The sequence below is a fragment of the Schistocerca americana genome, chromosome 7, assembly GCF_021461395.2.
Source record: "Schistocerca americana isolate TAMUIC-IGC-003095 chromosome 7, iqSchAmer2.1, whole genome shotgun sequence".
NCBI lineage: Eukaryota > Metazoa > Arthropoda > Insecta > Orthoptera > Acrididae > Schistocerca > Schistocerca americana.
In genome coordinates, this window is record NC_060125.1 from 208,733,592 (window position 1) to 208,752,957 (window position 19,366).

A 19,366-nucleotide genomic window follows, 5' to 3' on the forward strand; every position below is an offset into this window, starting at 1 on the left:
GTAGCTTCAGGAATACTTAACTTTATTCCATAATTGGTGAACATCGGTCTGACTGTACATGCGTCACAAGATAAATAGCAATTGATAATGGCGCCTTGCTAGGTCGTAGCAAATGACGTAGCTGAAGGCTATGCTAACTATCGTCTCGGCAATTGAGAGCTTAATTTGTCAGTGAACCATCGCTAGCAAAGTCGGCTGTACGACTGGGGCGAGTGCTAGGAAGTCTCTCTAGACCTGCCGTGTGGCGGCGCTCGGTCTGCAATCACTGACAGTGGCGACACGCGAGTCCGACGTATACTAACGGACCGCGGCCGATTTAAAGGCTACCACCTAGCAAGTGTGGTGTCTGGCGGTGACACCACAACGATCATGGGTACGGGCGATTCAAGAGGCTCCTATATTATAGACTCTGCACGTTATCAACAAGCCACGTTAACTTGTACCCCTCCCTCACTTCCCATCACATAGCTTCTCCAAATATTTCAATTTCAGAAGGTAGTTATTATAAACCTTCCTCTTGGGTTGCCCTATCCGACCACGTCAGGCGACATTACTTTTATCAGTTTATTAAAACCAGAAAAGGACGTTAAGTATCTCTAGAATTATATGTCAATGACACTTACGTCACCCACAAAATACCTCTGATCACATAGTCTCGATTTATCTACAAGTAGTGAGAGAACTGGAACTTAACCCTTTGACTACTGTGGACGTGTTAACTCGTCGTGCCTCACCGTTTCCCGAACGAGCGAGGTGGCGCAGTGGTTAGCACACTGGACTCGCATTCGGGAGGACCACGGTTCAATCCCGCGTCCGGCCATCCTCACTTAGGTTTTCCGTAATTTCCCTAAATCGCTCCAGGCAAATGCCGGGATGCTTCCTTTCAAAGAGCACGGCCGACTTCCTTCCCCATCCTTCCCTAATCCGATGAGACAGATGACCTCGCTGTCTGGTCTCCTTCCCTAACCAACCGATCACCGTTTCCCTGGCACGCCTGACGTGTATACACGCGGCCTTGGGTCTTCCCTACAGCGCTAAGAACGTGTTTACGAGTCCCGCGCTACCGGCATTCCAACCGCTAGGGACAAGTATAGGCGCGCTGAGTCACAACTACCTGAGTGCTACGGACGTGTATACACGCAGAGCTGTCTTTCCGCCCTGCTCTTCTAGTAGCTGTTCAGCGGTCTGGCTGTGTAGTTCGAGAGTGCATATATCTTTGTTGCTGTGTTCGCTCTTCGCAGAATTCGACTTAGATTCCTGTACTTTCGTCAGTTTTCTTGTTTTCTACGTGAGAAATGTAACGTCGCCGTGGTTGCACAGATAAAGAAAGCCTGCATATGCTGACTGAGAGCGACAGTGAGTGTGAATTATCTGACGTTGCTAACAGTGAAGAGTCTTCAACAGAATCTCGAAGCTGTAGTCCTCAGCCCTTTACATCAGAGGGGAGAACAACAATTACAGTCAGCAGTTCCTCTGAATCCTAACAAGCAGGAAGTGACAGTGAAACGGTTCATAAAAGAGCGCGCTTAAGTGACACATTTGACTGGAAAGAAACCAATTTCCAGCCGTTAAACTATTACTTCGATGACTCGAGTTCAGGACAGAAATTTCAATTAGATAGTGACCAAAGCATTCTTTCATGTCTCAAGAACTGTTGCAATTTATTGCAGACGAAACAAATCGTTTTTACATTTACACCAAAGAAAAGACTACAGAATCGGTGAATTCTCGACTGTCAAAGTGGAAAGACAATGGATTTGAGGAAATGTATCGTTTTGTTGGTGATTACCTTCTAACGGCACAAGTTAAGAAGTTAAAATTAAGTGATTATTGCTCCAGAAATACACTTTCCATCACACCAGTTTTCAGCGAAATTATGTCCCTAGACCGGTTTTGTCTACTTCTGAAAATGTTACTTTTCAGTGATAACTCTGCGAGTACTGGAGGCGATAGTCTATTTAAAATTAGGACGATTGTTCACAAAGTTCGTAAGACGTTTCGTAATTCATTTCGCCCACATCACAAGCTTTGTATAGATGAAAGTCTCTTGCTGTTCAAAGGACGATTATCTTTTAAGCAATTTATTCCAACCAAGTGAAGTAGATTCGGAATAAAGACATTTGTACTGTGTGACTGTCAGAGTGGGTATATTTTAGATTTTATTGTATATACAGGCGCAACAACAGAATTTGGGTTCAAGAATTTGGGAAAATGTAGCGACGTAGTGGCAACCCTCACGGGGCCATATTTGGAACAGGGTCGTAGTCTATATCTCGATAATTGGTACTCCAGCCCAGACCTGTTCCTCAGGCTTCACAACCATGGAACAGCTGCATGTGGCACTGTTCGTGAGAAAGAAATCGTCTAAATTTCGATTACGTGGTAAGTCACACAAATCTGAGGGCTGTAAATTCAACTAAATACTTATGGATTATAATTATAAATATCCTAAATTGGAATGATCACATAGATAATATCGTGGGAAGATCAAACCAAAGACTGCGATTCATTGGCAGAACACTTAGAAGGTGCAACATGTCTACCAAAGAGACTGCTCACACTACGCTTTGTCCGCCCTATTCTGGAGTACTGCTGTGCGGTGTGGGATCCGCATCAGGTGGGACTGACGGATGACACCGGAAAAGTACAAAGAAGGGTAGCTCATTTTGTATTATCGCGAAATAGGGGAGATAGTGTCACAGACATGATACGTGAATTGGAGTGGCAATCAGTAAAACAAAGGCGTTTTTCGTTGCGACGGGATCTTCTCACGGAATTTCAATCGCCAGTTTTCTCCTCCGAATGCAAAAACATTCTGTTGGCACCCACCTACATAAGGAGAAATGATCATCACGATAAAATAAGAGAAATCAGGGCTCGCACCGAAATAATTAAGTGCTCGTTTTTCCCGCGTGCCGTTCGAGAGTGGAACGTTACAGAAACAGCATGAAGGTGGTTCATTGAACCCTCTGTCAGGCACTTTATTGCGAATAGCAGAGTAATCACGTAGATGTAACTGTATATGTAGAACAGGCGCAACACGCCAAAACTGCAGAAGACATTAAAACGAGGAGAAACTGAGTTTAGGTCCACTGACAAGGTCCTTGCTATCTGGTGTTGCGATAAGAGAGAGGTGTTCATGTTGACCATAAGTCACACAACGCCTATGGTCGAAACAGAGAAGACTGACAGAAATACTGTCCAAAAAATAAAGAAACCGCAATGTATTGTAGATTTCAATTCGAATATGGGTGCAGTTGACCGTTGTGACATGTTACTAACCTCAGCGGGATCAGTGGTAAGACTGTGAAATGGTACAAGAAATATTTTTTTTCACATGCTGGATGTGTGCATTCTAAACGCTCATGCTCTCCACCGGTCATTCACAGGGCGAAAAATGGTGCTCGCAGAATTTCACCTTTCTCTCGTAAGGGAGATTACAGAAAAATATGCTACAGAACGGATAATAGCTGGTAGGAGAAGGCGCTACGATGACGAGAATCCTCTGCGATTCACAGGGAGACATTTTCCGGCTGTTATCGTGAGTGAAAATTGGCAGAAAAGTACGCTAATGCGCAGATGCGTGGTTTGCATGAAACAGAAAGTGCGCCGCGAAACTAGATACCAATGCCAAACTTGGAACGTTCCATTATGTGTTGCACCCTGCTTTGAAACTTATCATAAAAAAGAAGCATTACCAATCATTGGGAACTAAATCTGTGAAAATTTATTGACGCTTCTGAATGAATTACTGAAAAAAGGCAAAAATGTAAAAAAATGTATACATTTATTTTTAACTTCGCCAGTGCTGGTCCAAAGCCCGGATCTACATCTACAAATACATACATACTCCGCAATCCACCATACGGTGCGTGGCGGAGGGTACCTCGTACCACAACTAGCATCTTCCCTCCCTGTTCCACTCCCAAACAGAACGAGGGAAAAATGACTGCCTATATGCCTCTGGACGAGCCCTAATCTCTCTTATCTTATCTTTGTGGTCTTTCAGCGAAATGTAAGTTGGGGGCACTAAAATTGTACTACAGTCAGCTTCAAATGCTGGTTCTCTAAATTTCCTCAGTAGCGATTCACGAAAAGAACGCCTCCTTTCCTCTAGAGACTCCCACCCGAGATCCTGAAGCATTTCCGTAATACTCGCGTGATGGTCAAACCTAGGAACAACAAATCTAGCGGACCGCCTCTGAATTGCTTCAATGTCCTCCCTCAATCCGACCTGATAAGGATCCCAAACGCTCGAGCAGTACTCAAGAACAGGTCGTATTAGTGTTTTATAAGCGGACTCCTTTACAGATGAACCACATCTTCCCAAAATTCTACCAATGAACCGAAGACGACTATCCGCCTTCCCCACAACTGCCATTACATGCTTGTCCCACTTCATATCGCTCTGTAATGTTACGCCCAAATATTTAATCGACTTGACTGTGTCAAGCGCTACACTACTAATGGAGTATTCAAACATTACAGGATTCTTTTTCCTATTCATCTGCATTAATTTACATTTATCTATATTTAGAGTTAGCTGCCATTCTATACACCAATCACATTATTTAGAGTTAGCTGCCATTCCTTACACCAATCACAAATCCTATCCAAGTCATCTTGTATCCTCCTACAGTCACTCAACGACGACACCTTCCCGCACACTACAGCATCATCAGCAAACAGCCGCACATTTCTATCCACCATATCCAAAAGATCATTTATGTTGATAGAAAACAACCGTGGACCTACCACACTTCCCTGGGGCACTCCAGATGATACCCTCACCTCCGATGAGGACAACGTACTAGGTTCTATTACTTAAGGAGTCTTCGAGCCATTCATATATTTGGGAACCAATCCCATATGCCCGTACCTTAGTTAGGAGTCTGCAGTGAGGCACCGAGTCAAACGCTTTCCGAAAGTCTAGGAATACGGCATGCGTCTGATACCCTTCAGCCATGGTTCCCACGATGTCATGTGAAAAAAGGGCGAGCTGCGTTTCGCAGGAGCGATGCTTTCTAAATCTGTGCTGATGCATGGACAGCAGCTTCTCTGTCTCAAGGAAATTCATTATATTCGAACTGAGAATATGTTACAGAATCCTGCAACAAACCGATGTTAAGGAAATTGGTCTGTAATTTTGAGGATCCGTCCTTCTACCCTTCTTACATACAGGCGTCACCTGCGCTTTTTTTCAGTCGGTCGGGACTTTACGTTGGGCAAGAGATTCGTGATAAATGCAAGCTAAGTAAGGAGCCAATGCAGTAGAGAACTCTCTGTAAAACCTAAATCTAAAACAAGGATGGGAAATAGATGCAACAGGTGTAAAATTATTGAAACGAAGCCTGACTACTTCATATGTTTACTGGCAAATGAACGGACTTGGTGACTGAGATAGCGCAATACCTTTACTGTGGCAAATGTGATTACGCCGAGTACATTGCGCCAGTATAACAAAACCCATACATTAAGCTGCGTACGATACATTTAAATTAGTAACACGTCACATGGACAGTTATATTCTTTTATCCTTAGTAGTCCAAATGTGGATCACACGCGGTCTACTTGTACAAAACATGTATTCCATAGCTGATGTAAACGCCTTTGATCAACGAGAAACAACATGCCAAAGTTAAAACTCTTTTCTCAGTGCGATTTTTCTTCCTACTTTGCCTCTGTTGTTAGCCAACATTGGAAATTAAACTCATTGTTCTGGAGAGGGTGTTGGGCTTAAAATTGGTTGTTTCAATGAGACAGGCGTTGAAGCATTAATAGAAAACGGTATTTGGGAAAGAAGTATCGAATTCACCCTGTTTGCACCTTTTCATAAAAATCAATATCTTTTCGACTAATTTGTAGATTATTGGAAAATATTAGAGTAATAAAAATTTTTACTCCTTATCGTTGTGCAGTCCATGTATTGCACTCTAAATTTCGTTTTCATCATGCGTTCACGCTACTAGATATGCTAAACCGAAGTTTACATTGTTTTCGGACCTGATTTTCGCGCCCAACTTTCATTCCAGTTGAACAGATTGGTATGTTTTATGGAGCATATTTCTTAGCAAAATCGAAACGAAAATACCGCATTGTTGACTTTTTTACAAAATCTTAAATTTTGTGCTTAATTCATTCAGTACTGAAAAGTGCTATGGAATTGAAACTTTATATTTAAAAACCTTGTGTTGTTAGGTTACTACACGCCAATTTTCACGTTCGTCGTAGCATTAGTTCAGGAGATGCAAGAAGCCAAACTTCGAAATTTTTTTGAGTGCCTATTTTTTTGGCCGATTTACGAACAATTTTTTGCCTCATTAGGGCTCGTAAAATTCTTTTAATTAATATTCTTAAGAGAACGCATAAAGTTATACAAAATGGCTAAATTGAATTTCTTTACAAAAACTATTGTCCGAGATAGTATAGCTCAAAGTCGCCAATAATTCACGCTGGATCTGCGCGAGTCGTATTCAGCTGAGAAATATTCAGCACAGGGGGGGTTGAGCAGTGCGGGCTGATCCGGTCCCGGTGGCGGCTCTGAGAGACAGACGCGCAGCGCAGGTAGACGGATTATGCCGCAGGCCGTGACGCCTCAGTGCGCCAAGAAGGTGGCGTGCCTTCAGCTGTCAAAGGGTTAAAGAAGCCAGTTTCAGGAGGGGTAAATCACCCGCAAGAAAAATGCTTTACCTTATGCAATATATCTGGGATAGGCAGCACACGGCACAGTATAACATTGAATCCCACTTACCATACTTTTCAGATTAACAAGGAATGGTACTCCTACTGAAATAATATCCGTCTCACTAGGTAATAGAGTATTGTATGCTGACTTTGTAATATGTCAGTCCCCCCCCCCCCCCCCTCCTCAGAGTGCTTTGATTTATTAAAGAGGTAGCAAATGCGATTAAAAGCAATATGAAACCATTTAGTTAAGAAGTGCGGGGGAAGGAGACAACTCAGACGTAGATGTACGAGGAAGGATTAAGAGCTGTGGTTATGTCCATGTTTTGATCTATTATTACAGTTTTCTATATTCTTCATGTTAATCAATATTAGGATGTATTCGTTTGTATTCAGTATTTAATAGGGAACACTTGTAATAACAGGCATTGTTTATTAGACATAAATTTCAACCCTTCTTAATGTCAATCAATAATAGGATGTATCTCGTTTGTATTCAGTATTTAATAGAGAACACGTTTAATAACAGGCACTGTTTATTAGACATAAATTTCAACCCTAATAAGCTTCCATTCGCACTTACCAAGTACTATTCGTCTGGTTAGTGACATCCGCGAAAATTTTCCCGTGGAAATTATTAACTATCAAATGAAACCTCGTGTATAACTGTTAGTATTTCTCATCATGAACACGCTAGTTTTAACCTTCACTACTTGAGCCACTTAAGCCCGGATGCAAGTTCTCTGGTGGGTAATAACTAGTATCTTATCCTCTGAATTCGTCAGTAATATACTTTCCGACATATCATTTTCAGCTCTTATCTATTAATATTCAGCAAAACTCTGTTCTACTCTAGATTTTCCTACCTCCGATCACGATTTCTCCACTGGCTCATTCGACTCACACTCTACTGCCAAACACATGCGCACTCAAACTGTAAACGTGGTGTTGTCAACCCAACAGTCACCAACGTTAAGTCCACGTACTAAAGAACTTTATCTTCGGTAGAAATGGCACGCTTACAGCTTTCAGGACAGGCACAGACATCGGAGGGATCAGTGCAAAGTTTACCTCAAGCAAGCATACTCCCTCCAATATTATTTAACGAATAAATTCATCCTCAGAAGAGAAATTCCTTCTGTGCCCTGATGGTTTTGCTCTGGTTGCACTTTTGGACAAATTTGAAGATCTAGAGCGAACTAGAGATAGTAGCAGAACATCTACGAAAACAATTAGCTGACTCTCAAATTCAAATGGTTCAAATGGCTCTGAGCACTATGGGACTTAACATCTGAGGCCATGAGTCCCCTACAACTTAGAACTACTTAAACCTAACTAACCTAAGGACATCACACATCCATTCCCTAGGCAGGTTTCGAACCTCCGACAGCAGCGGTCACGCGGTTCCAGACTGAAGTGCTTAGAACCCCTCGGCCACACCGGCCGGCCAGCTGACTCTCGATCCTTCAAGCACATAAGGGACTGCATTCCAGCTGCCGAATAAAGAATCTGGCTGGGAGCTCATGTAACACCTTAAGTCCATTATCACTAAGGAAAACACAGTTACTAACGTACCTACGCATCATCACTGAAAGCGCTTCACGTTCAAGATTCCCTCTAAAAACTTGAAACACCATGGTCACACAAAAAATATCTACTTTCTGAATTTGTCAGTTTCATAATACGAACAGCATGTGCGACAAATGTAAAGGCTGCAATTAACTGAGAACTGAATTAAACATATGCAAAGACAATAACCCTAATTGAGGTACAGAATATCTTAATCCCATGTGTGAATGCAGAGAAATTCAGTGTCGCATATTCTACCCTTCCTAAAAATCCAGTGCAGTGCTATATCAGTGATGGGAAAGACAGTAACACTGGTAGAATATTACTGTAAAAAAGCTGTTGTAATGAAGTTCTTGATGTTTCAGAGCGTCAACATTGACGTTCTGTTAAATTAAATATAACTGATTTTTGGAAATAATAAACGCTTGAAACAACCGCTTCAACCCATTCATTACTGTCATCAGCAGCCCAGTAAAGCTAACTATTAATTAGACATTAATACAATTTGTTTCAACGTTTTTTTTTTAGTCACCCCCCCTCACACTTCCAACTAGCGTGTTAGGGTGGTAGGGCTGTCTTAACATGAGAGTATAATTTTTAAAGTAATAAGATGCACATATACCAAGTCTGGTTTGAGTTTCTCCATACACAGCAGAGCAATGGTTATGTACCACCATTATCTCACACCCAACCTAAAAACAGATGTGCCACAGCTGCCTTCCTCCCCCTCACCACCGAGCGAGGTGGCGCAGTGGTTAGCACACTGGACTCGCATTCGGGAGGACGACGGTTCAATCCCGTCTCCGGCCATCCTGATTTAGGTTTTCCGTGATTTCCCTAAATCGCTTCAGGCAAATGCCGGGATGGTTCCTTTGAAAGGGCACAGCCGGTTTCCTTCCCCATCCTTCCCTAACCCGAGCTTGCGCTCCGTCTCTAATGACCTCGTTGTCGACGGGACGTTAAACACTAATCTCCTCCTCCTCCCCCTCACCTCCCACGTTAATTGACACGTGGTATTAACAAGGGAAACTTAGAGACTGATACTCTTCGTTTTTCTCCGATTTGAAAGTCTGTGCGGAGACATCAGTTTCTTAAAGCAGTACTACAACAGCCCCAAAAAATCTCGAAAAAATTACTTTTGAATATTATAATTCTTTTTGGGAGCGCTATTAAGAAAAAGAATTAATTGACTAATATCGGCGCCAGTAGGTGAGTGTGTAATGTATGAGTTTTGTAGTTACGCAGTTACTGGTACGAAACTTCACAGTAGCAACATTTTTTACTTCAGCGTAAAATTTCTTATTTAATAACAAACGAAAATGTTACCTGAGAAATACTGAACCAAAAAAATTAATAAAAATCGTAATATTTTCAATTACCAATCTCCTAAAGAAACACTATTTCTAACGAATTGAAATTTCATGCAGAACTATAAAAGATGAGTAGAAACTAAAACAATTTTTATTTCTAGAGAGTCAACAGTATGACTGATGCATACAAGGTGCTCAGAAACAGTCTGAAATGCTTGTAAGGGCGTTCCAGGGTAGGTTGTGCTGAGAAATAACTGTTAAGAAAAAAATTCGACGAGCTGTGCCGTTTCGGAATGAGTTAGCGCTGAAGTTAGCCAATCACGCCATTGTGCGCGCAGATTCAAACGGCCCACCTGAGACTGTGTCGCCAAACGTGTTCTTGGTTTGTTTCCTAAAACCGAGCAAGAGAGCGATACAAAAATTGCACATGGCACAGCGATAAGAACCGAACCCGAGGCAAAAGCTGAGCATTCTCGTACGCTATCATCTACATTGTAAGAGCAACTGACACTAATTTTATCTGATATGCCACCGAACTATGGCCGGGCTGGCCGGTCAGTAGCGTGGCGTGGAGACGCTAGCCAGGATGTGCCGAGTAGAGGACATAGGGTGGAGACGCTCCGTCTGGAAGGTGGTAAGACGTGAAATGTAGTATATCATAGTTGGTACACTCATTGGCTTGCCTCACGAGCGCACCTGAAAATTATGTGCTCAGGCATGTCTGTGGATAGCTTCCCACCTCTGTGAGGACGGGCTTTTGCATTAATTTACGTAGTAGCGGCATTTCACGTAGTGCTTCGCGGTGTACCTCAGCGTGGCGACGCATGGAAGGGTTGTTATCTGGTGTGTGACAAGGAATTCCCTTCGGCCTCCCTGTAGGGCGACCACTGATAGATTGATAATACGAGACCAACTATCTATTTCAATACTTGTCAGCACTGATAACAGTATGAATCAGTGATTCCAGGTTATGTTCAATTAATGGATCTAAATTTGTGATAAAATTTCAGTCTGCTAAGAAAAAACAGATTTCAAATTTTCAAACAGTTACCCCGTCTCCCAAAGCTCTAATTCATAATTCTAAGAATAAGAAATTTCTTGTTACCTCAGTAAACAATGCCAAATCAATTAGCATTTCCCTCTCTTCATAACCCAGTAGGCATATGGGCGTAGACCTGGAAAAATAATAGCAGTTACCGCCCCGTTACTGAGCGCGTTGGTTTTGTGTGTGTGTCTTGTTATCAGTTGTATGCAGTAGAGTTTTATCAATAATTAAAAATCAGCGTCGTACTTACAAGAAATATTATCACGCACATGCAACGACAGCACTCAGTAGGGGAGATAAAAATACTGCGTCATAGTAGTCTATGAGCACCAAACAAGAAAGCAGGCAAGCAGCACAGGCCAGCACAGCAAAGAGGAGAAAAGTTACCTCACACTCTTTCTAATTTGAAAATAAGATATTTCAGACATCTGTATCAAATTTTAATTCATTATCATACAACGAGTAATTAAAAATAAAAAGATGTTATTTTCATTGAAAATAAATTCAGCCTTTTATATTCGACATTTCCATCTGATAAGAAGCACAGAACTAAAAACAGGAAAAATAGAATAGTTGCCTCTGAAGAGTTTAGAACCAACGACTCTATGTTTGCAAGCCTCTTAGGCTGCACTCACTAACCAGATAATTTAAAAATATTTTGTACCCCAGAGCTATCGGAAATATTCTACTTTTCAAAGGAATTTTTTGAGATTTTAATTTTTTTTTGTTTTGAAAATTATGTATTACTGCTGTATGAAAGTGATGTCCTGGCACTGGATTTGAAAATCTGTTAGTATGAAGAAAATTGATCGTTTGGATGGAATATAATTGTTTGAAATTGCTCCAGGTGACTCATGACTATTTGTGATCAAAAACACATAGATGTATTTGTACTTGCGTACATTTTCCGTTCATTAGGGCCTACCGAGAAAAGCGCGTCTAGGCGTGATCCGCGGATGAGTCCCAGCGTGTACTGCGGGCACTCCAGCAGCCCCTGCAGACCCCTGAAGGGTGGGCTGACCCGCCGCACCGCCTGCAGCGCCGTAAGCCGGCCAGAGTAGGCGGCCAGCAGGCAGCTGCCACACAAATGCGTCGCCAGCACCGCCACCACCACCCTCCGCCGCGCACCACCACCCACGTCGCCTCCTGCAGCGTCAACAAGCATCCCTATTAGAGAAACTCGTTTATTACAGTATGTGTACCTGCAATAGCCTTTTCTGACAGACTTTAAATATTGTTATCCAGTAACGGAAAATGAAGAAGTATCGATTCTTTGAAATCTTTTCTTTGGATTCACTTCACTTGGATCAGGGTGCTGACTGAAAACAATAATTGTAGTAACAAAGTACCATGTAGAGGAGGAAGAGAGGGAGCAGCATTGAACGAGAACACAATGAGTCCTTTACAGTCGTCTTTGATTTGCTGATGATCTGCTTCTTCGTGTACCGCTGTGGGTTTGAAACAGTCTAGCCATGCCATGATATTATCAGCGAGCAATCATCTGATTTTCATTACAATCCTACTGTGAGTCTATAGGAGTTTTGACAGTCTATCGGAAGAGTTGTTTCATTGTAGAGCTGAAAGTATGGAGAAAGTGTAGAAGGTCAATATTTCTTCCCAGGTTTCGGGGTTGAATGTAGGACTGCTGCATCACACCAACAGCCACACCATGGACTATGATGAATGATGTACCCAGAAACAGTATTAATGCCATGAAGAACTGTTTATTCAATACTAGGCTGGTACAAGTGAGTAACCTGCGAAGCTTCCACTCACATCTCATCAGCGTGCAAAAAGAAGGTAAGAACTTAAGAGTATAAGATCCAGTCGAAGACGAAGTTATTACAGACGGAGCATAAGCTTATATTGGGTATGGATACCAAAGAAAATCGAACGTCCTCTTCCACATAAACATTAGCTATGAGGGATATAGGAAACGAACGAAAATGGCAGTCTGCATAAGTGAATGGGGAACTGGACCGTCGATCTACCCAAAGCTAGTCTTAAAGATTGCTTCAGCTGTCTCAGTCTTTCTCACTATACATTATTATCAAAATAACATTAGGCAGCTTTGTATGGAAGCGGTTTTACGCTTCTGGTGTGGGAAACCTACAAAGATTGTACAGTGTCGTCGTATGATGGGGGTTTCATAGAATCTCAACCTCAGGCAGACGTGCTATCCTAATGTACCATAATAATGCATACGCCTCTATCGTTTTCCATCTCACTTTCCCTACTGGTCTCACTTCATGTGGCCAGTACTTCATAGCTGCCATAGCGTTTGGTCCTTGACAAAATTTATCAACAGGGGAAGGGGGAGGTGGGGTACATAGAAATACTGCCTCCCGAGATAATATCCAGCATTTCTCTGGTCATTTTATATGCAACTTTAAATTTGCCAAGATACAACCAGTACAGCATATACTCTTCTGAAGCGTAAGGGATTCAATTTTAGTAACATCAATACGAATGTTAAGAACCCGAACTCAGCTCTACATGAACTCTCCTGAAATTGCATGTGCAGATTACAAGCTAATGCAGCTCTCTAAGTTTAGCGTCACTTTTGCTATATATCCCATAAACTTGCCACCATAAGTACAATGTTACTCCAAATACACATCACTGAGAATGAGAGAAACGTCTATACATGTCGTTTCACCTAGAAATTGATTCTGAAGTTTCAGTTACTCCAAAGAATTAGAAAAGGCAGCTATAACGTAAGTTCTCCAAGTAAAAGCATTCACGTTTGAGAAAGCAGATCATCAGCATCCTCCGTATCAGCATCTTTACCATCAACATGCTTCTCATCGACATCGTCCTCTTTATGCCCAAGCATGAAAAAATTTTCTTAATGGAATGGTTCCCAGTTTCTGTAGCGTTTGAATGGATGCAAGATTCACGCTGAGGGACAAAACTAGTACAGGAAACACCGTCACAGTTAGATTCGCAAGAAATTCAATTCCGACACCTTTGTACTGAGAATCACAAAAATTAAATTTTGATTGTACACTACACAACTAGGAAATTTTAACCTTTCAAAAAATTTAAAAAAAACAATTCTGAAGAAAGCAGCTAGTTTCAGGTGTGAATATTACGGAACAGTCAATTTAAAAAGTCATGGTTACAAGATACTAACACCAATTATTTAGATAAGAATGGAAAAGCTGGTAGGAACCGACCTCGGGGAATATCAATTCGGATTCTGGAGGAACATAGGGATATACGAGGCAATACTGCTCCTACGAGTTACCTTTACCTTAACCATCTACGAGGATAACCTACTTCTATAGATTTTGTAGATTCGAATAAAGCTTTTGACAATATTGACTATATATACCCTTTTCAATTCTGAAGGTAGCAGGGGTAAAACACAGGAAACGACAGGTTACGCATGGTGGTCAAAAACAGTGTGTACAGATTTTGATGGTGTTTCGGGATAGGTTGTGCTCAGATATAATTGATTAAAAAATCGATACGTTGCACCGTTTCTGATTTAATTACCATTGACGTCAACCAATCAGGTCGTTGCGTGCGCAAACTGAATCACCTGCACACGATAAAATGCTATAATGCACAGTCATCCTTAAGTCCATGAGTTACCACTTGTTGAAATGCTCATTACCAGATAAAATGCGACTTTTTCGGAAGTGATTCATTTAAGCTACGTGTTCGGTTTGAGGAAATCAAACGAGGAATTACGTCTGACAACACTGTCAATGGCAGGCCCCAAATTTGAGCGCACAAAGAGGAGACTGGTTAAATTAACACAGCGCAACGCATCGAATTTTTTCTTAACAATTATTTCTCAGCACAACGTATCTACAATGCCTTACAATCTGATCACCTCCGTCGTACAGAAATCAGACGAAAATTGTAAGAGTTATAAGACAGAGAGACATGACACATCACTGATGTTATTCAATCAGTATACCGAGCAGGAGAGAAACGAAACCAAACAAAAATATAGAGATGAAAACAAAGTCCAGAAAAAGAAATGAAAAGATTTAAGTTTGCCGGTGACCTCGTAGTTCTGTCAGAGGCAACAAAGGACTTCGAAGAGTAGTTAAACGGAATGGACAGCGTCTTCAAAGAAGGATATAAGATGATAGTCAACAAAAGAAAAAAGAGGATAATGAAATTGTATCAGGTGATGTTGAGACAATTCGATTAGGCAACGAGACATTTAAAGTAGTTGATGAGTTTTGCTATTTGTAAGGTAAAATTGATGATGGTTGAAGTAGGGACGATATAAAATGTAGACTGGCAATGTCTAGAAAAGAGTTTCTGAAGAAGAGGAATTTGTTAACATCCAATATAGATTTGAATGCTATGTAGCCTTGTACTGAAGTGAACTTGGACGATAAACAGTTCAGACAAGAAGAGAATAGAAACTCTTGAATTGTGTTGTAGAACCATGTTTAAGATTAGATGGGTAGATCTTCTAGCTAATATGGAGGTACTGAATAGCACTTGGGAGAAAAGATATTTGTTGCATAACTTGAGTGAAAGAAGAGATTGGCTGGTAGGACACGTTCTATCAAGGTATCACTGACGTAGTATTGAAGGGAGGTAAGTGTGGTGTCACCGCCAGACACCACACTTGCTAGGTGGTAGCCTTTAAATCGGCCGCGGTCCGTTAGTATACGTCGGACCCGCGTGTCGCCACTGTCAGTGATTGCAGACCGAGCGCCGCCACACGGCAGGTCTACAGAGACTTCCTAGCACTCGCCCAGTTGTACAGCCGACTTTGCTAGCGATGGTTCACTGACAAATTACGCTCTCATTTGCCGAGACGATAGTTAGCATAGCCGTCAGCTACGTCATTTGCTACGACCTAGCAAGGCGCCAGTATCATTTGCTATTTATCTTGTGATGCATGTACCGTCAGACCGATGTTCACCAATTATGGATTAAAGTTAAGTATTCCAGAAGCTACGTACTTTTTTTACTAGACTCAACTCCTTTAACTGTTCCAGACCTCACGCCAGCCTGCGTGAGCTTAAACACGTGCCTTTCGGCTTCCTCTCATAGTGGCTTGGCTGTCTTGCCAAGTCACAACAGTAAGCGTGGTAAAAATTGTTGAGGGAGACCAAGAGATTAATACAGTAAGCACATTCAGAAGGATGTGATTTTCAGTAGTTATTCGGAGATGAAGTGGCTTGCAGAGGTCAGAGTCGCGTGGAGAGCTGCATCAAACCAGCCCTAGGAGTGGTGACCGCAACAACAATAACGTTTAATGAACGAAACGAGTCAATGCACAGCTCTTAGTAAAACTCGTTTCATTTCACAGTTTGTTAGAAATAAGGAAACAATTTTCAAATGTTTCATCTTCGGCTTCTCATACTACTATCCTGCGTTTAAAAAGGTATTCTACCTGGAACAAAGCTCTTTCATAAACTGCACAACTGGTCGAAAAATTTTGGGAAACTGAAATTCGTTGCCAGACGAAGACCCGAACTCGAGACCCTAACTTTAACGAGCAATGCTCTAAGTGATTACTCCGAGCACTACACGGCTGTTGGATTTTTTCTAGGTATACATCTCAGAGGCTGTGAATGGGGACAAGGTGGTGAAATGATGGCCAAAACATTTGGACATCAGCTTTAATAGCGTATTGGTCTACATTTGGAATGCAGTACTGCCGTAATTCTACATGGCATGGATTCCGTAAGTTCTTGGTGGGTTTCCGGGTTTATGTGGCACCAGACTTCACAGGTCACGCAATTCCCGTAAATTAGGAGGAGGCCGGCGATTTGTGGGTGTGTACTACTGCCCGGTAGGGACTCAGATGTTTTGCATAGGATTCAGGTCAGTTGGACTTGGTGGCCAAAACATTGATGTGAGTTCATAATCGTGCTCCTCAAACAACCGTAGGACGATTCTACTATTGTGACTTGGGCAGTTATTCTACTGGAAGATGCCTCCTGCAGTGGAGAAGACATCAAGCCTGAAATGCATGAAGGGATACGGGTCTTCCGCACTAATGTTCAGTAGTCCACAGCTGTCGTACTGCCTTTGATTACTACCACAGATCCATTGGAAGCCCAATCGATTATCCCCCTTCCCCTGGATGACCACGTATTTGGACACGATCATTACCCCAGTGTAATTTTGCCCAACATACTTCCTATTGTTCCCTTTTCTTTCCTGCTATCCAGTGTTTCTTATTCCTTGTTCTTTCCACTTTACAAAATTCTATCCTTAATCCTTCCGACGTTGCATATCTAATGGCATTCTTCAAAACTATTTTTGACACCGTGACTGTACTTTTTCTTAAAATTTTCAATCTTCAGATTTCCCGACATCCCTTACTATGCTTTAATCTCGTCCTAACATTTGTTACGAGTAAATTATGGTCTATATCGGCGTCTGCTCCTGGTAAGGTTTGTCCGATCTTAATACGGGTTATGCTTCACTGGTTGATTATGGCAAAGTCTGTTGGCTATCTAGAAATTTCATCTGGAGTTTTCCTCGTATATAATCTTTGTTGATGGTGTTGAATCAAGTATTAGCATTCTAGAGATCAAATCGATCACAGAAGAGTGTCAGTTCTTCTCCCCCTTCGTTTGTCTTTCCACGCCCATAGTCCCCAGATACGTTGTTTCTCCTTCTCTGTCCCACTGTACTATTTCAGTCTCCCATCGTTATAGTTCTTACTTGCCCTTTCCCATTTTCTTCGTAGTCTTCCTCAATCTGCTCATATATTTTTTCCACTTCTTCTTATACATGAACATATAATCACATTATAAACAGAATAGACGACGTTCGCCTGCAGATGCGATCCGCATGTAGTAAACTGGCAGTTATCGATCACAAGATGGGTCCAGTAGTAAGGAATTGGTATTATTGTACTATCATATGACGGATTTCGTGTTGCAGGCTTGGTACACATTAATCTGTTCCACAATGTGTCCAGGGTTGAGATAAGGCCACTGTTCTCCCATGATATGACGAGTCAACTTGTAGACGCACTGGTCCATCGTGTGCTGGCTACCACTTAGAGAACACGCGTCACTAATCCATCATGTGATGGTTCTCATGATGTTACGCTATCACTGCTCTCGCTGAAAGGGGTTCGATAGTTTTGGCTTATCAGATAGTGGATCTTGTGGGCAAGTGCATTCTATTGATGATCCATGAAATGATTGATTCGTGCTTGAATGGTTAATATTGACTGCCGGTTTTTTTCTTGATAGTAGTAATGGACAAATTCTGCAGTGTACTATGACACAAAAACTTGTCGGTTTCGCAGACAGACAATAATACCTTGACGATAAAATGTGAGTAGCTGGGCCACATCATACAGCCAGTTCCACAAGATAGTGTAGCCGTTATCTGTGTGAAATAAGACACTATTATAAATATATGTTTGCATGAAAATACTTGTTATTACTAATTGCACAATTTACCTAATAGTTACTCCAATCGCCGCCATTATCGATTATAGCTTGGCATGTTTGTGGCATGTTTATCACGAGATTTTCTGCATGTTCTCTCGGTAACGATCTTGATATCATCGTGATTTTATATGGTAGCTGTTTCAAAGTATGTATTAGCTTTCCTGTAAGCTTCGTCTTAAAATGCGACGAAACATTTTCGATCTAATTTGCATCCGGAGACATTGCAGCCCAATCCATCGTGGACACGCCATTGTCTCGTTTCCACGCTGTACAAATATGGCTGCGATGTTTTGGATCATTATCTTCTTTGAGCACCACGTTTGCCTCGTTCGAACCAAATAGCTTCTTAACGGGCCTCAGAAGGCATTTTTGATCAACATGTCACATTTTTTCAGCGTTCAGGCTGGCTGTAAATAAGTGCAAATAGTCAAAGCTGCAACCGACAAAATAAAACATTCAACTCTCACACTGTTTATCTACGCTGTGCAAAAGCGCATTGAGTATCGATTCGAGACCACTACTGGAGACTTCTCTGCGGACCTTACATTTGAAATTATGGTGTACACTTTCTTGTGGAACTGACTGTATTCCCCTTCAAACTTTTTCAGTGATAGACGTTTCGACCCCTCTGCTGCCATCCTTTCCGGGAATCCACTGCTACCACTGGACAACTGAACGCTGTCGAAAGGTAGCGGACCGCTAAGGTCGCAGGTTCGAATCCTGCCTCGGGCGTGGATGTGTGTGATGTCCTTAGGTTAGTTAGGTTTAATTAGTTCTAGGTTCTAGGCAACTGATGACCTCAGAAGTTAAGTCGCATAGTGCTCAGAGCCATTTGAAACATTTGAAAGGTAGCGCCGTGTTCACTTCTCGGACAAGTGCAGTTACTAGACACAAAAAGTTCAGGCTGCTATTGGTAGGCAGTTGTAACTGGGTAAACGGTGAAAGCAATTACCACCCAACTACGACATTATTGCACTTGGCCTACAGTGGCCAATAACGAAAACGCTCGGTGATGTTAAGGGAAAAAAGTACAGGGGTGATTAAGGAAAACGCTTCGCACTGTCAATGCTTTCAGGTCAGTTGTGCATATACTAACAGGTGGCACATCAACAATATTCTGGATTTCCCCGCGCTCCCAGATGCAATAATATTGGTCGACTAATACTGGCCGGCTTGTGTGGCCGAGCGGTTCTAGGTGCTACAGTCTGGAACCGTGCGACCGCTACGGTCGCAGGTTCGAATCCTGCATCGGGCATGGATGTGTGTGATGTCCTTAGGTTAGTTAGGTTTAAGTAGTTCTAACTTCTAGGGGACTGATGACCTCAGATGTTAGGTCCCATAGTGCTCAGAGCCATTTG

The 19,366-nt window shown here is 42.0% G+C and overlaps 1 protein-coding gene across 1 annotated transcript in view; it reads right to left on the reverse strand.

Moving 5' to 3' along the window:
• Positions 1 to 19,366, reverse strand: part of LOC124622841 (probable glutamate receptor) — a 164,220-nt gene that overhangs the window by 60,996 nt on the left and 83,858 nt on the right. The window contains exon 4 of the mRNA XM_047148633.1: positions 11,534 to 11,775. Within this exon, the coding sequence (XP_047004589.1) occupies positions 11,534 to 11,775 (242 nt within the window). The remainder of the gene's footprint in view (positions 1 to 11,533; positions 11,776 to 19,366) is intronic.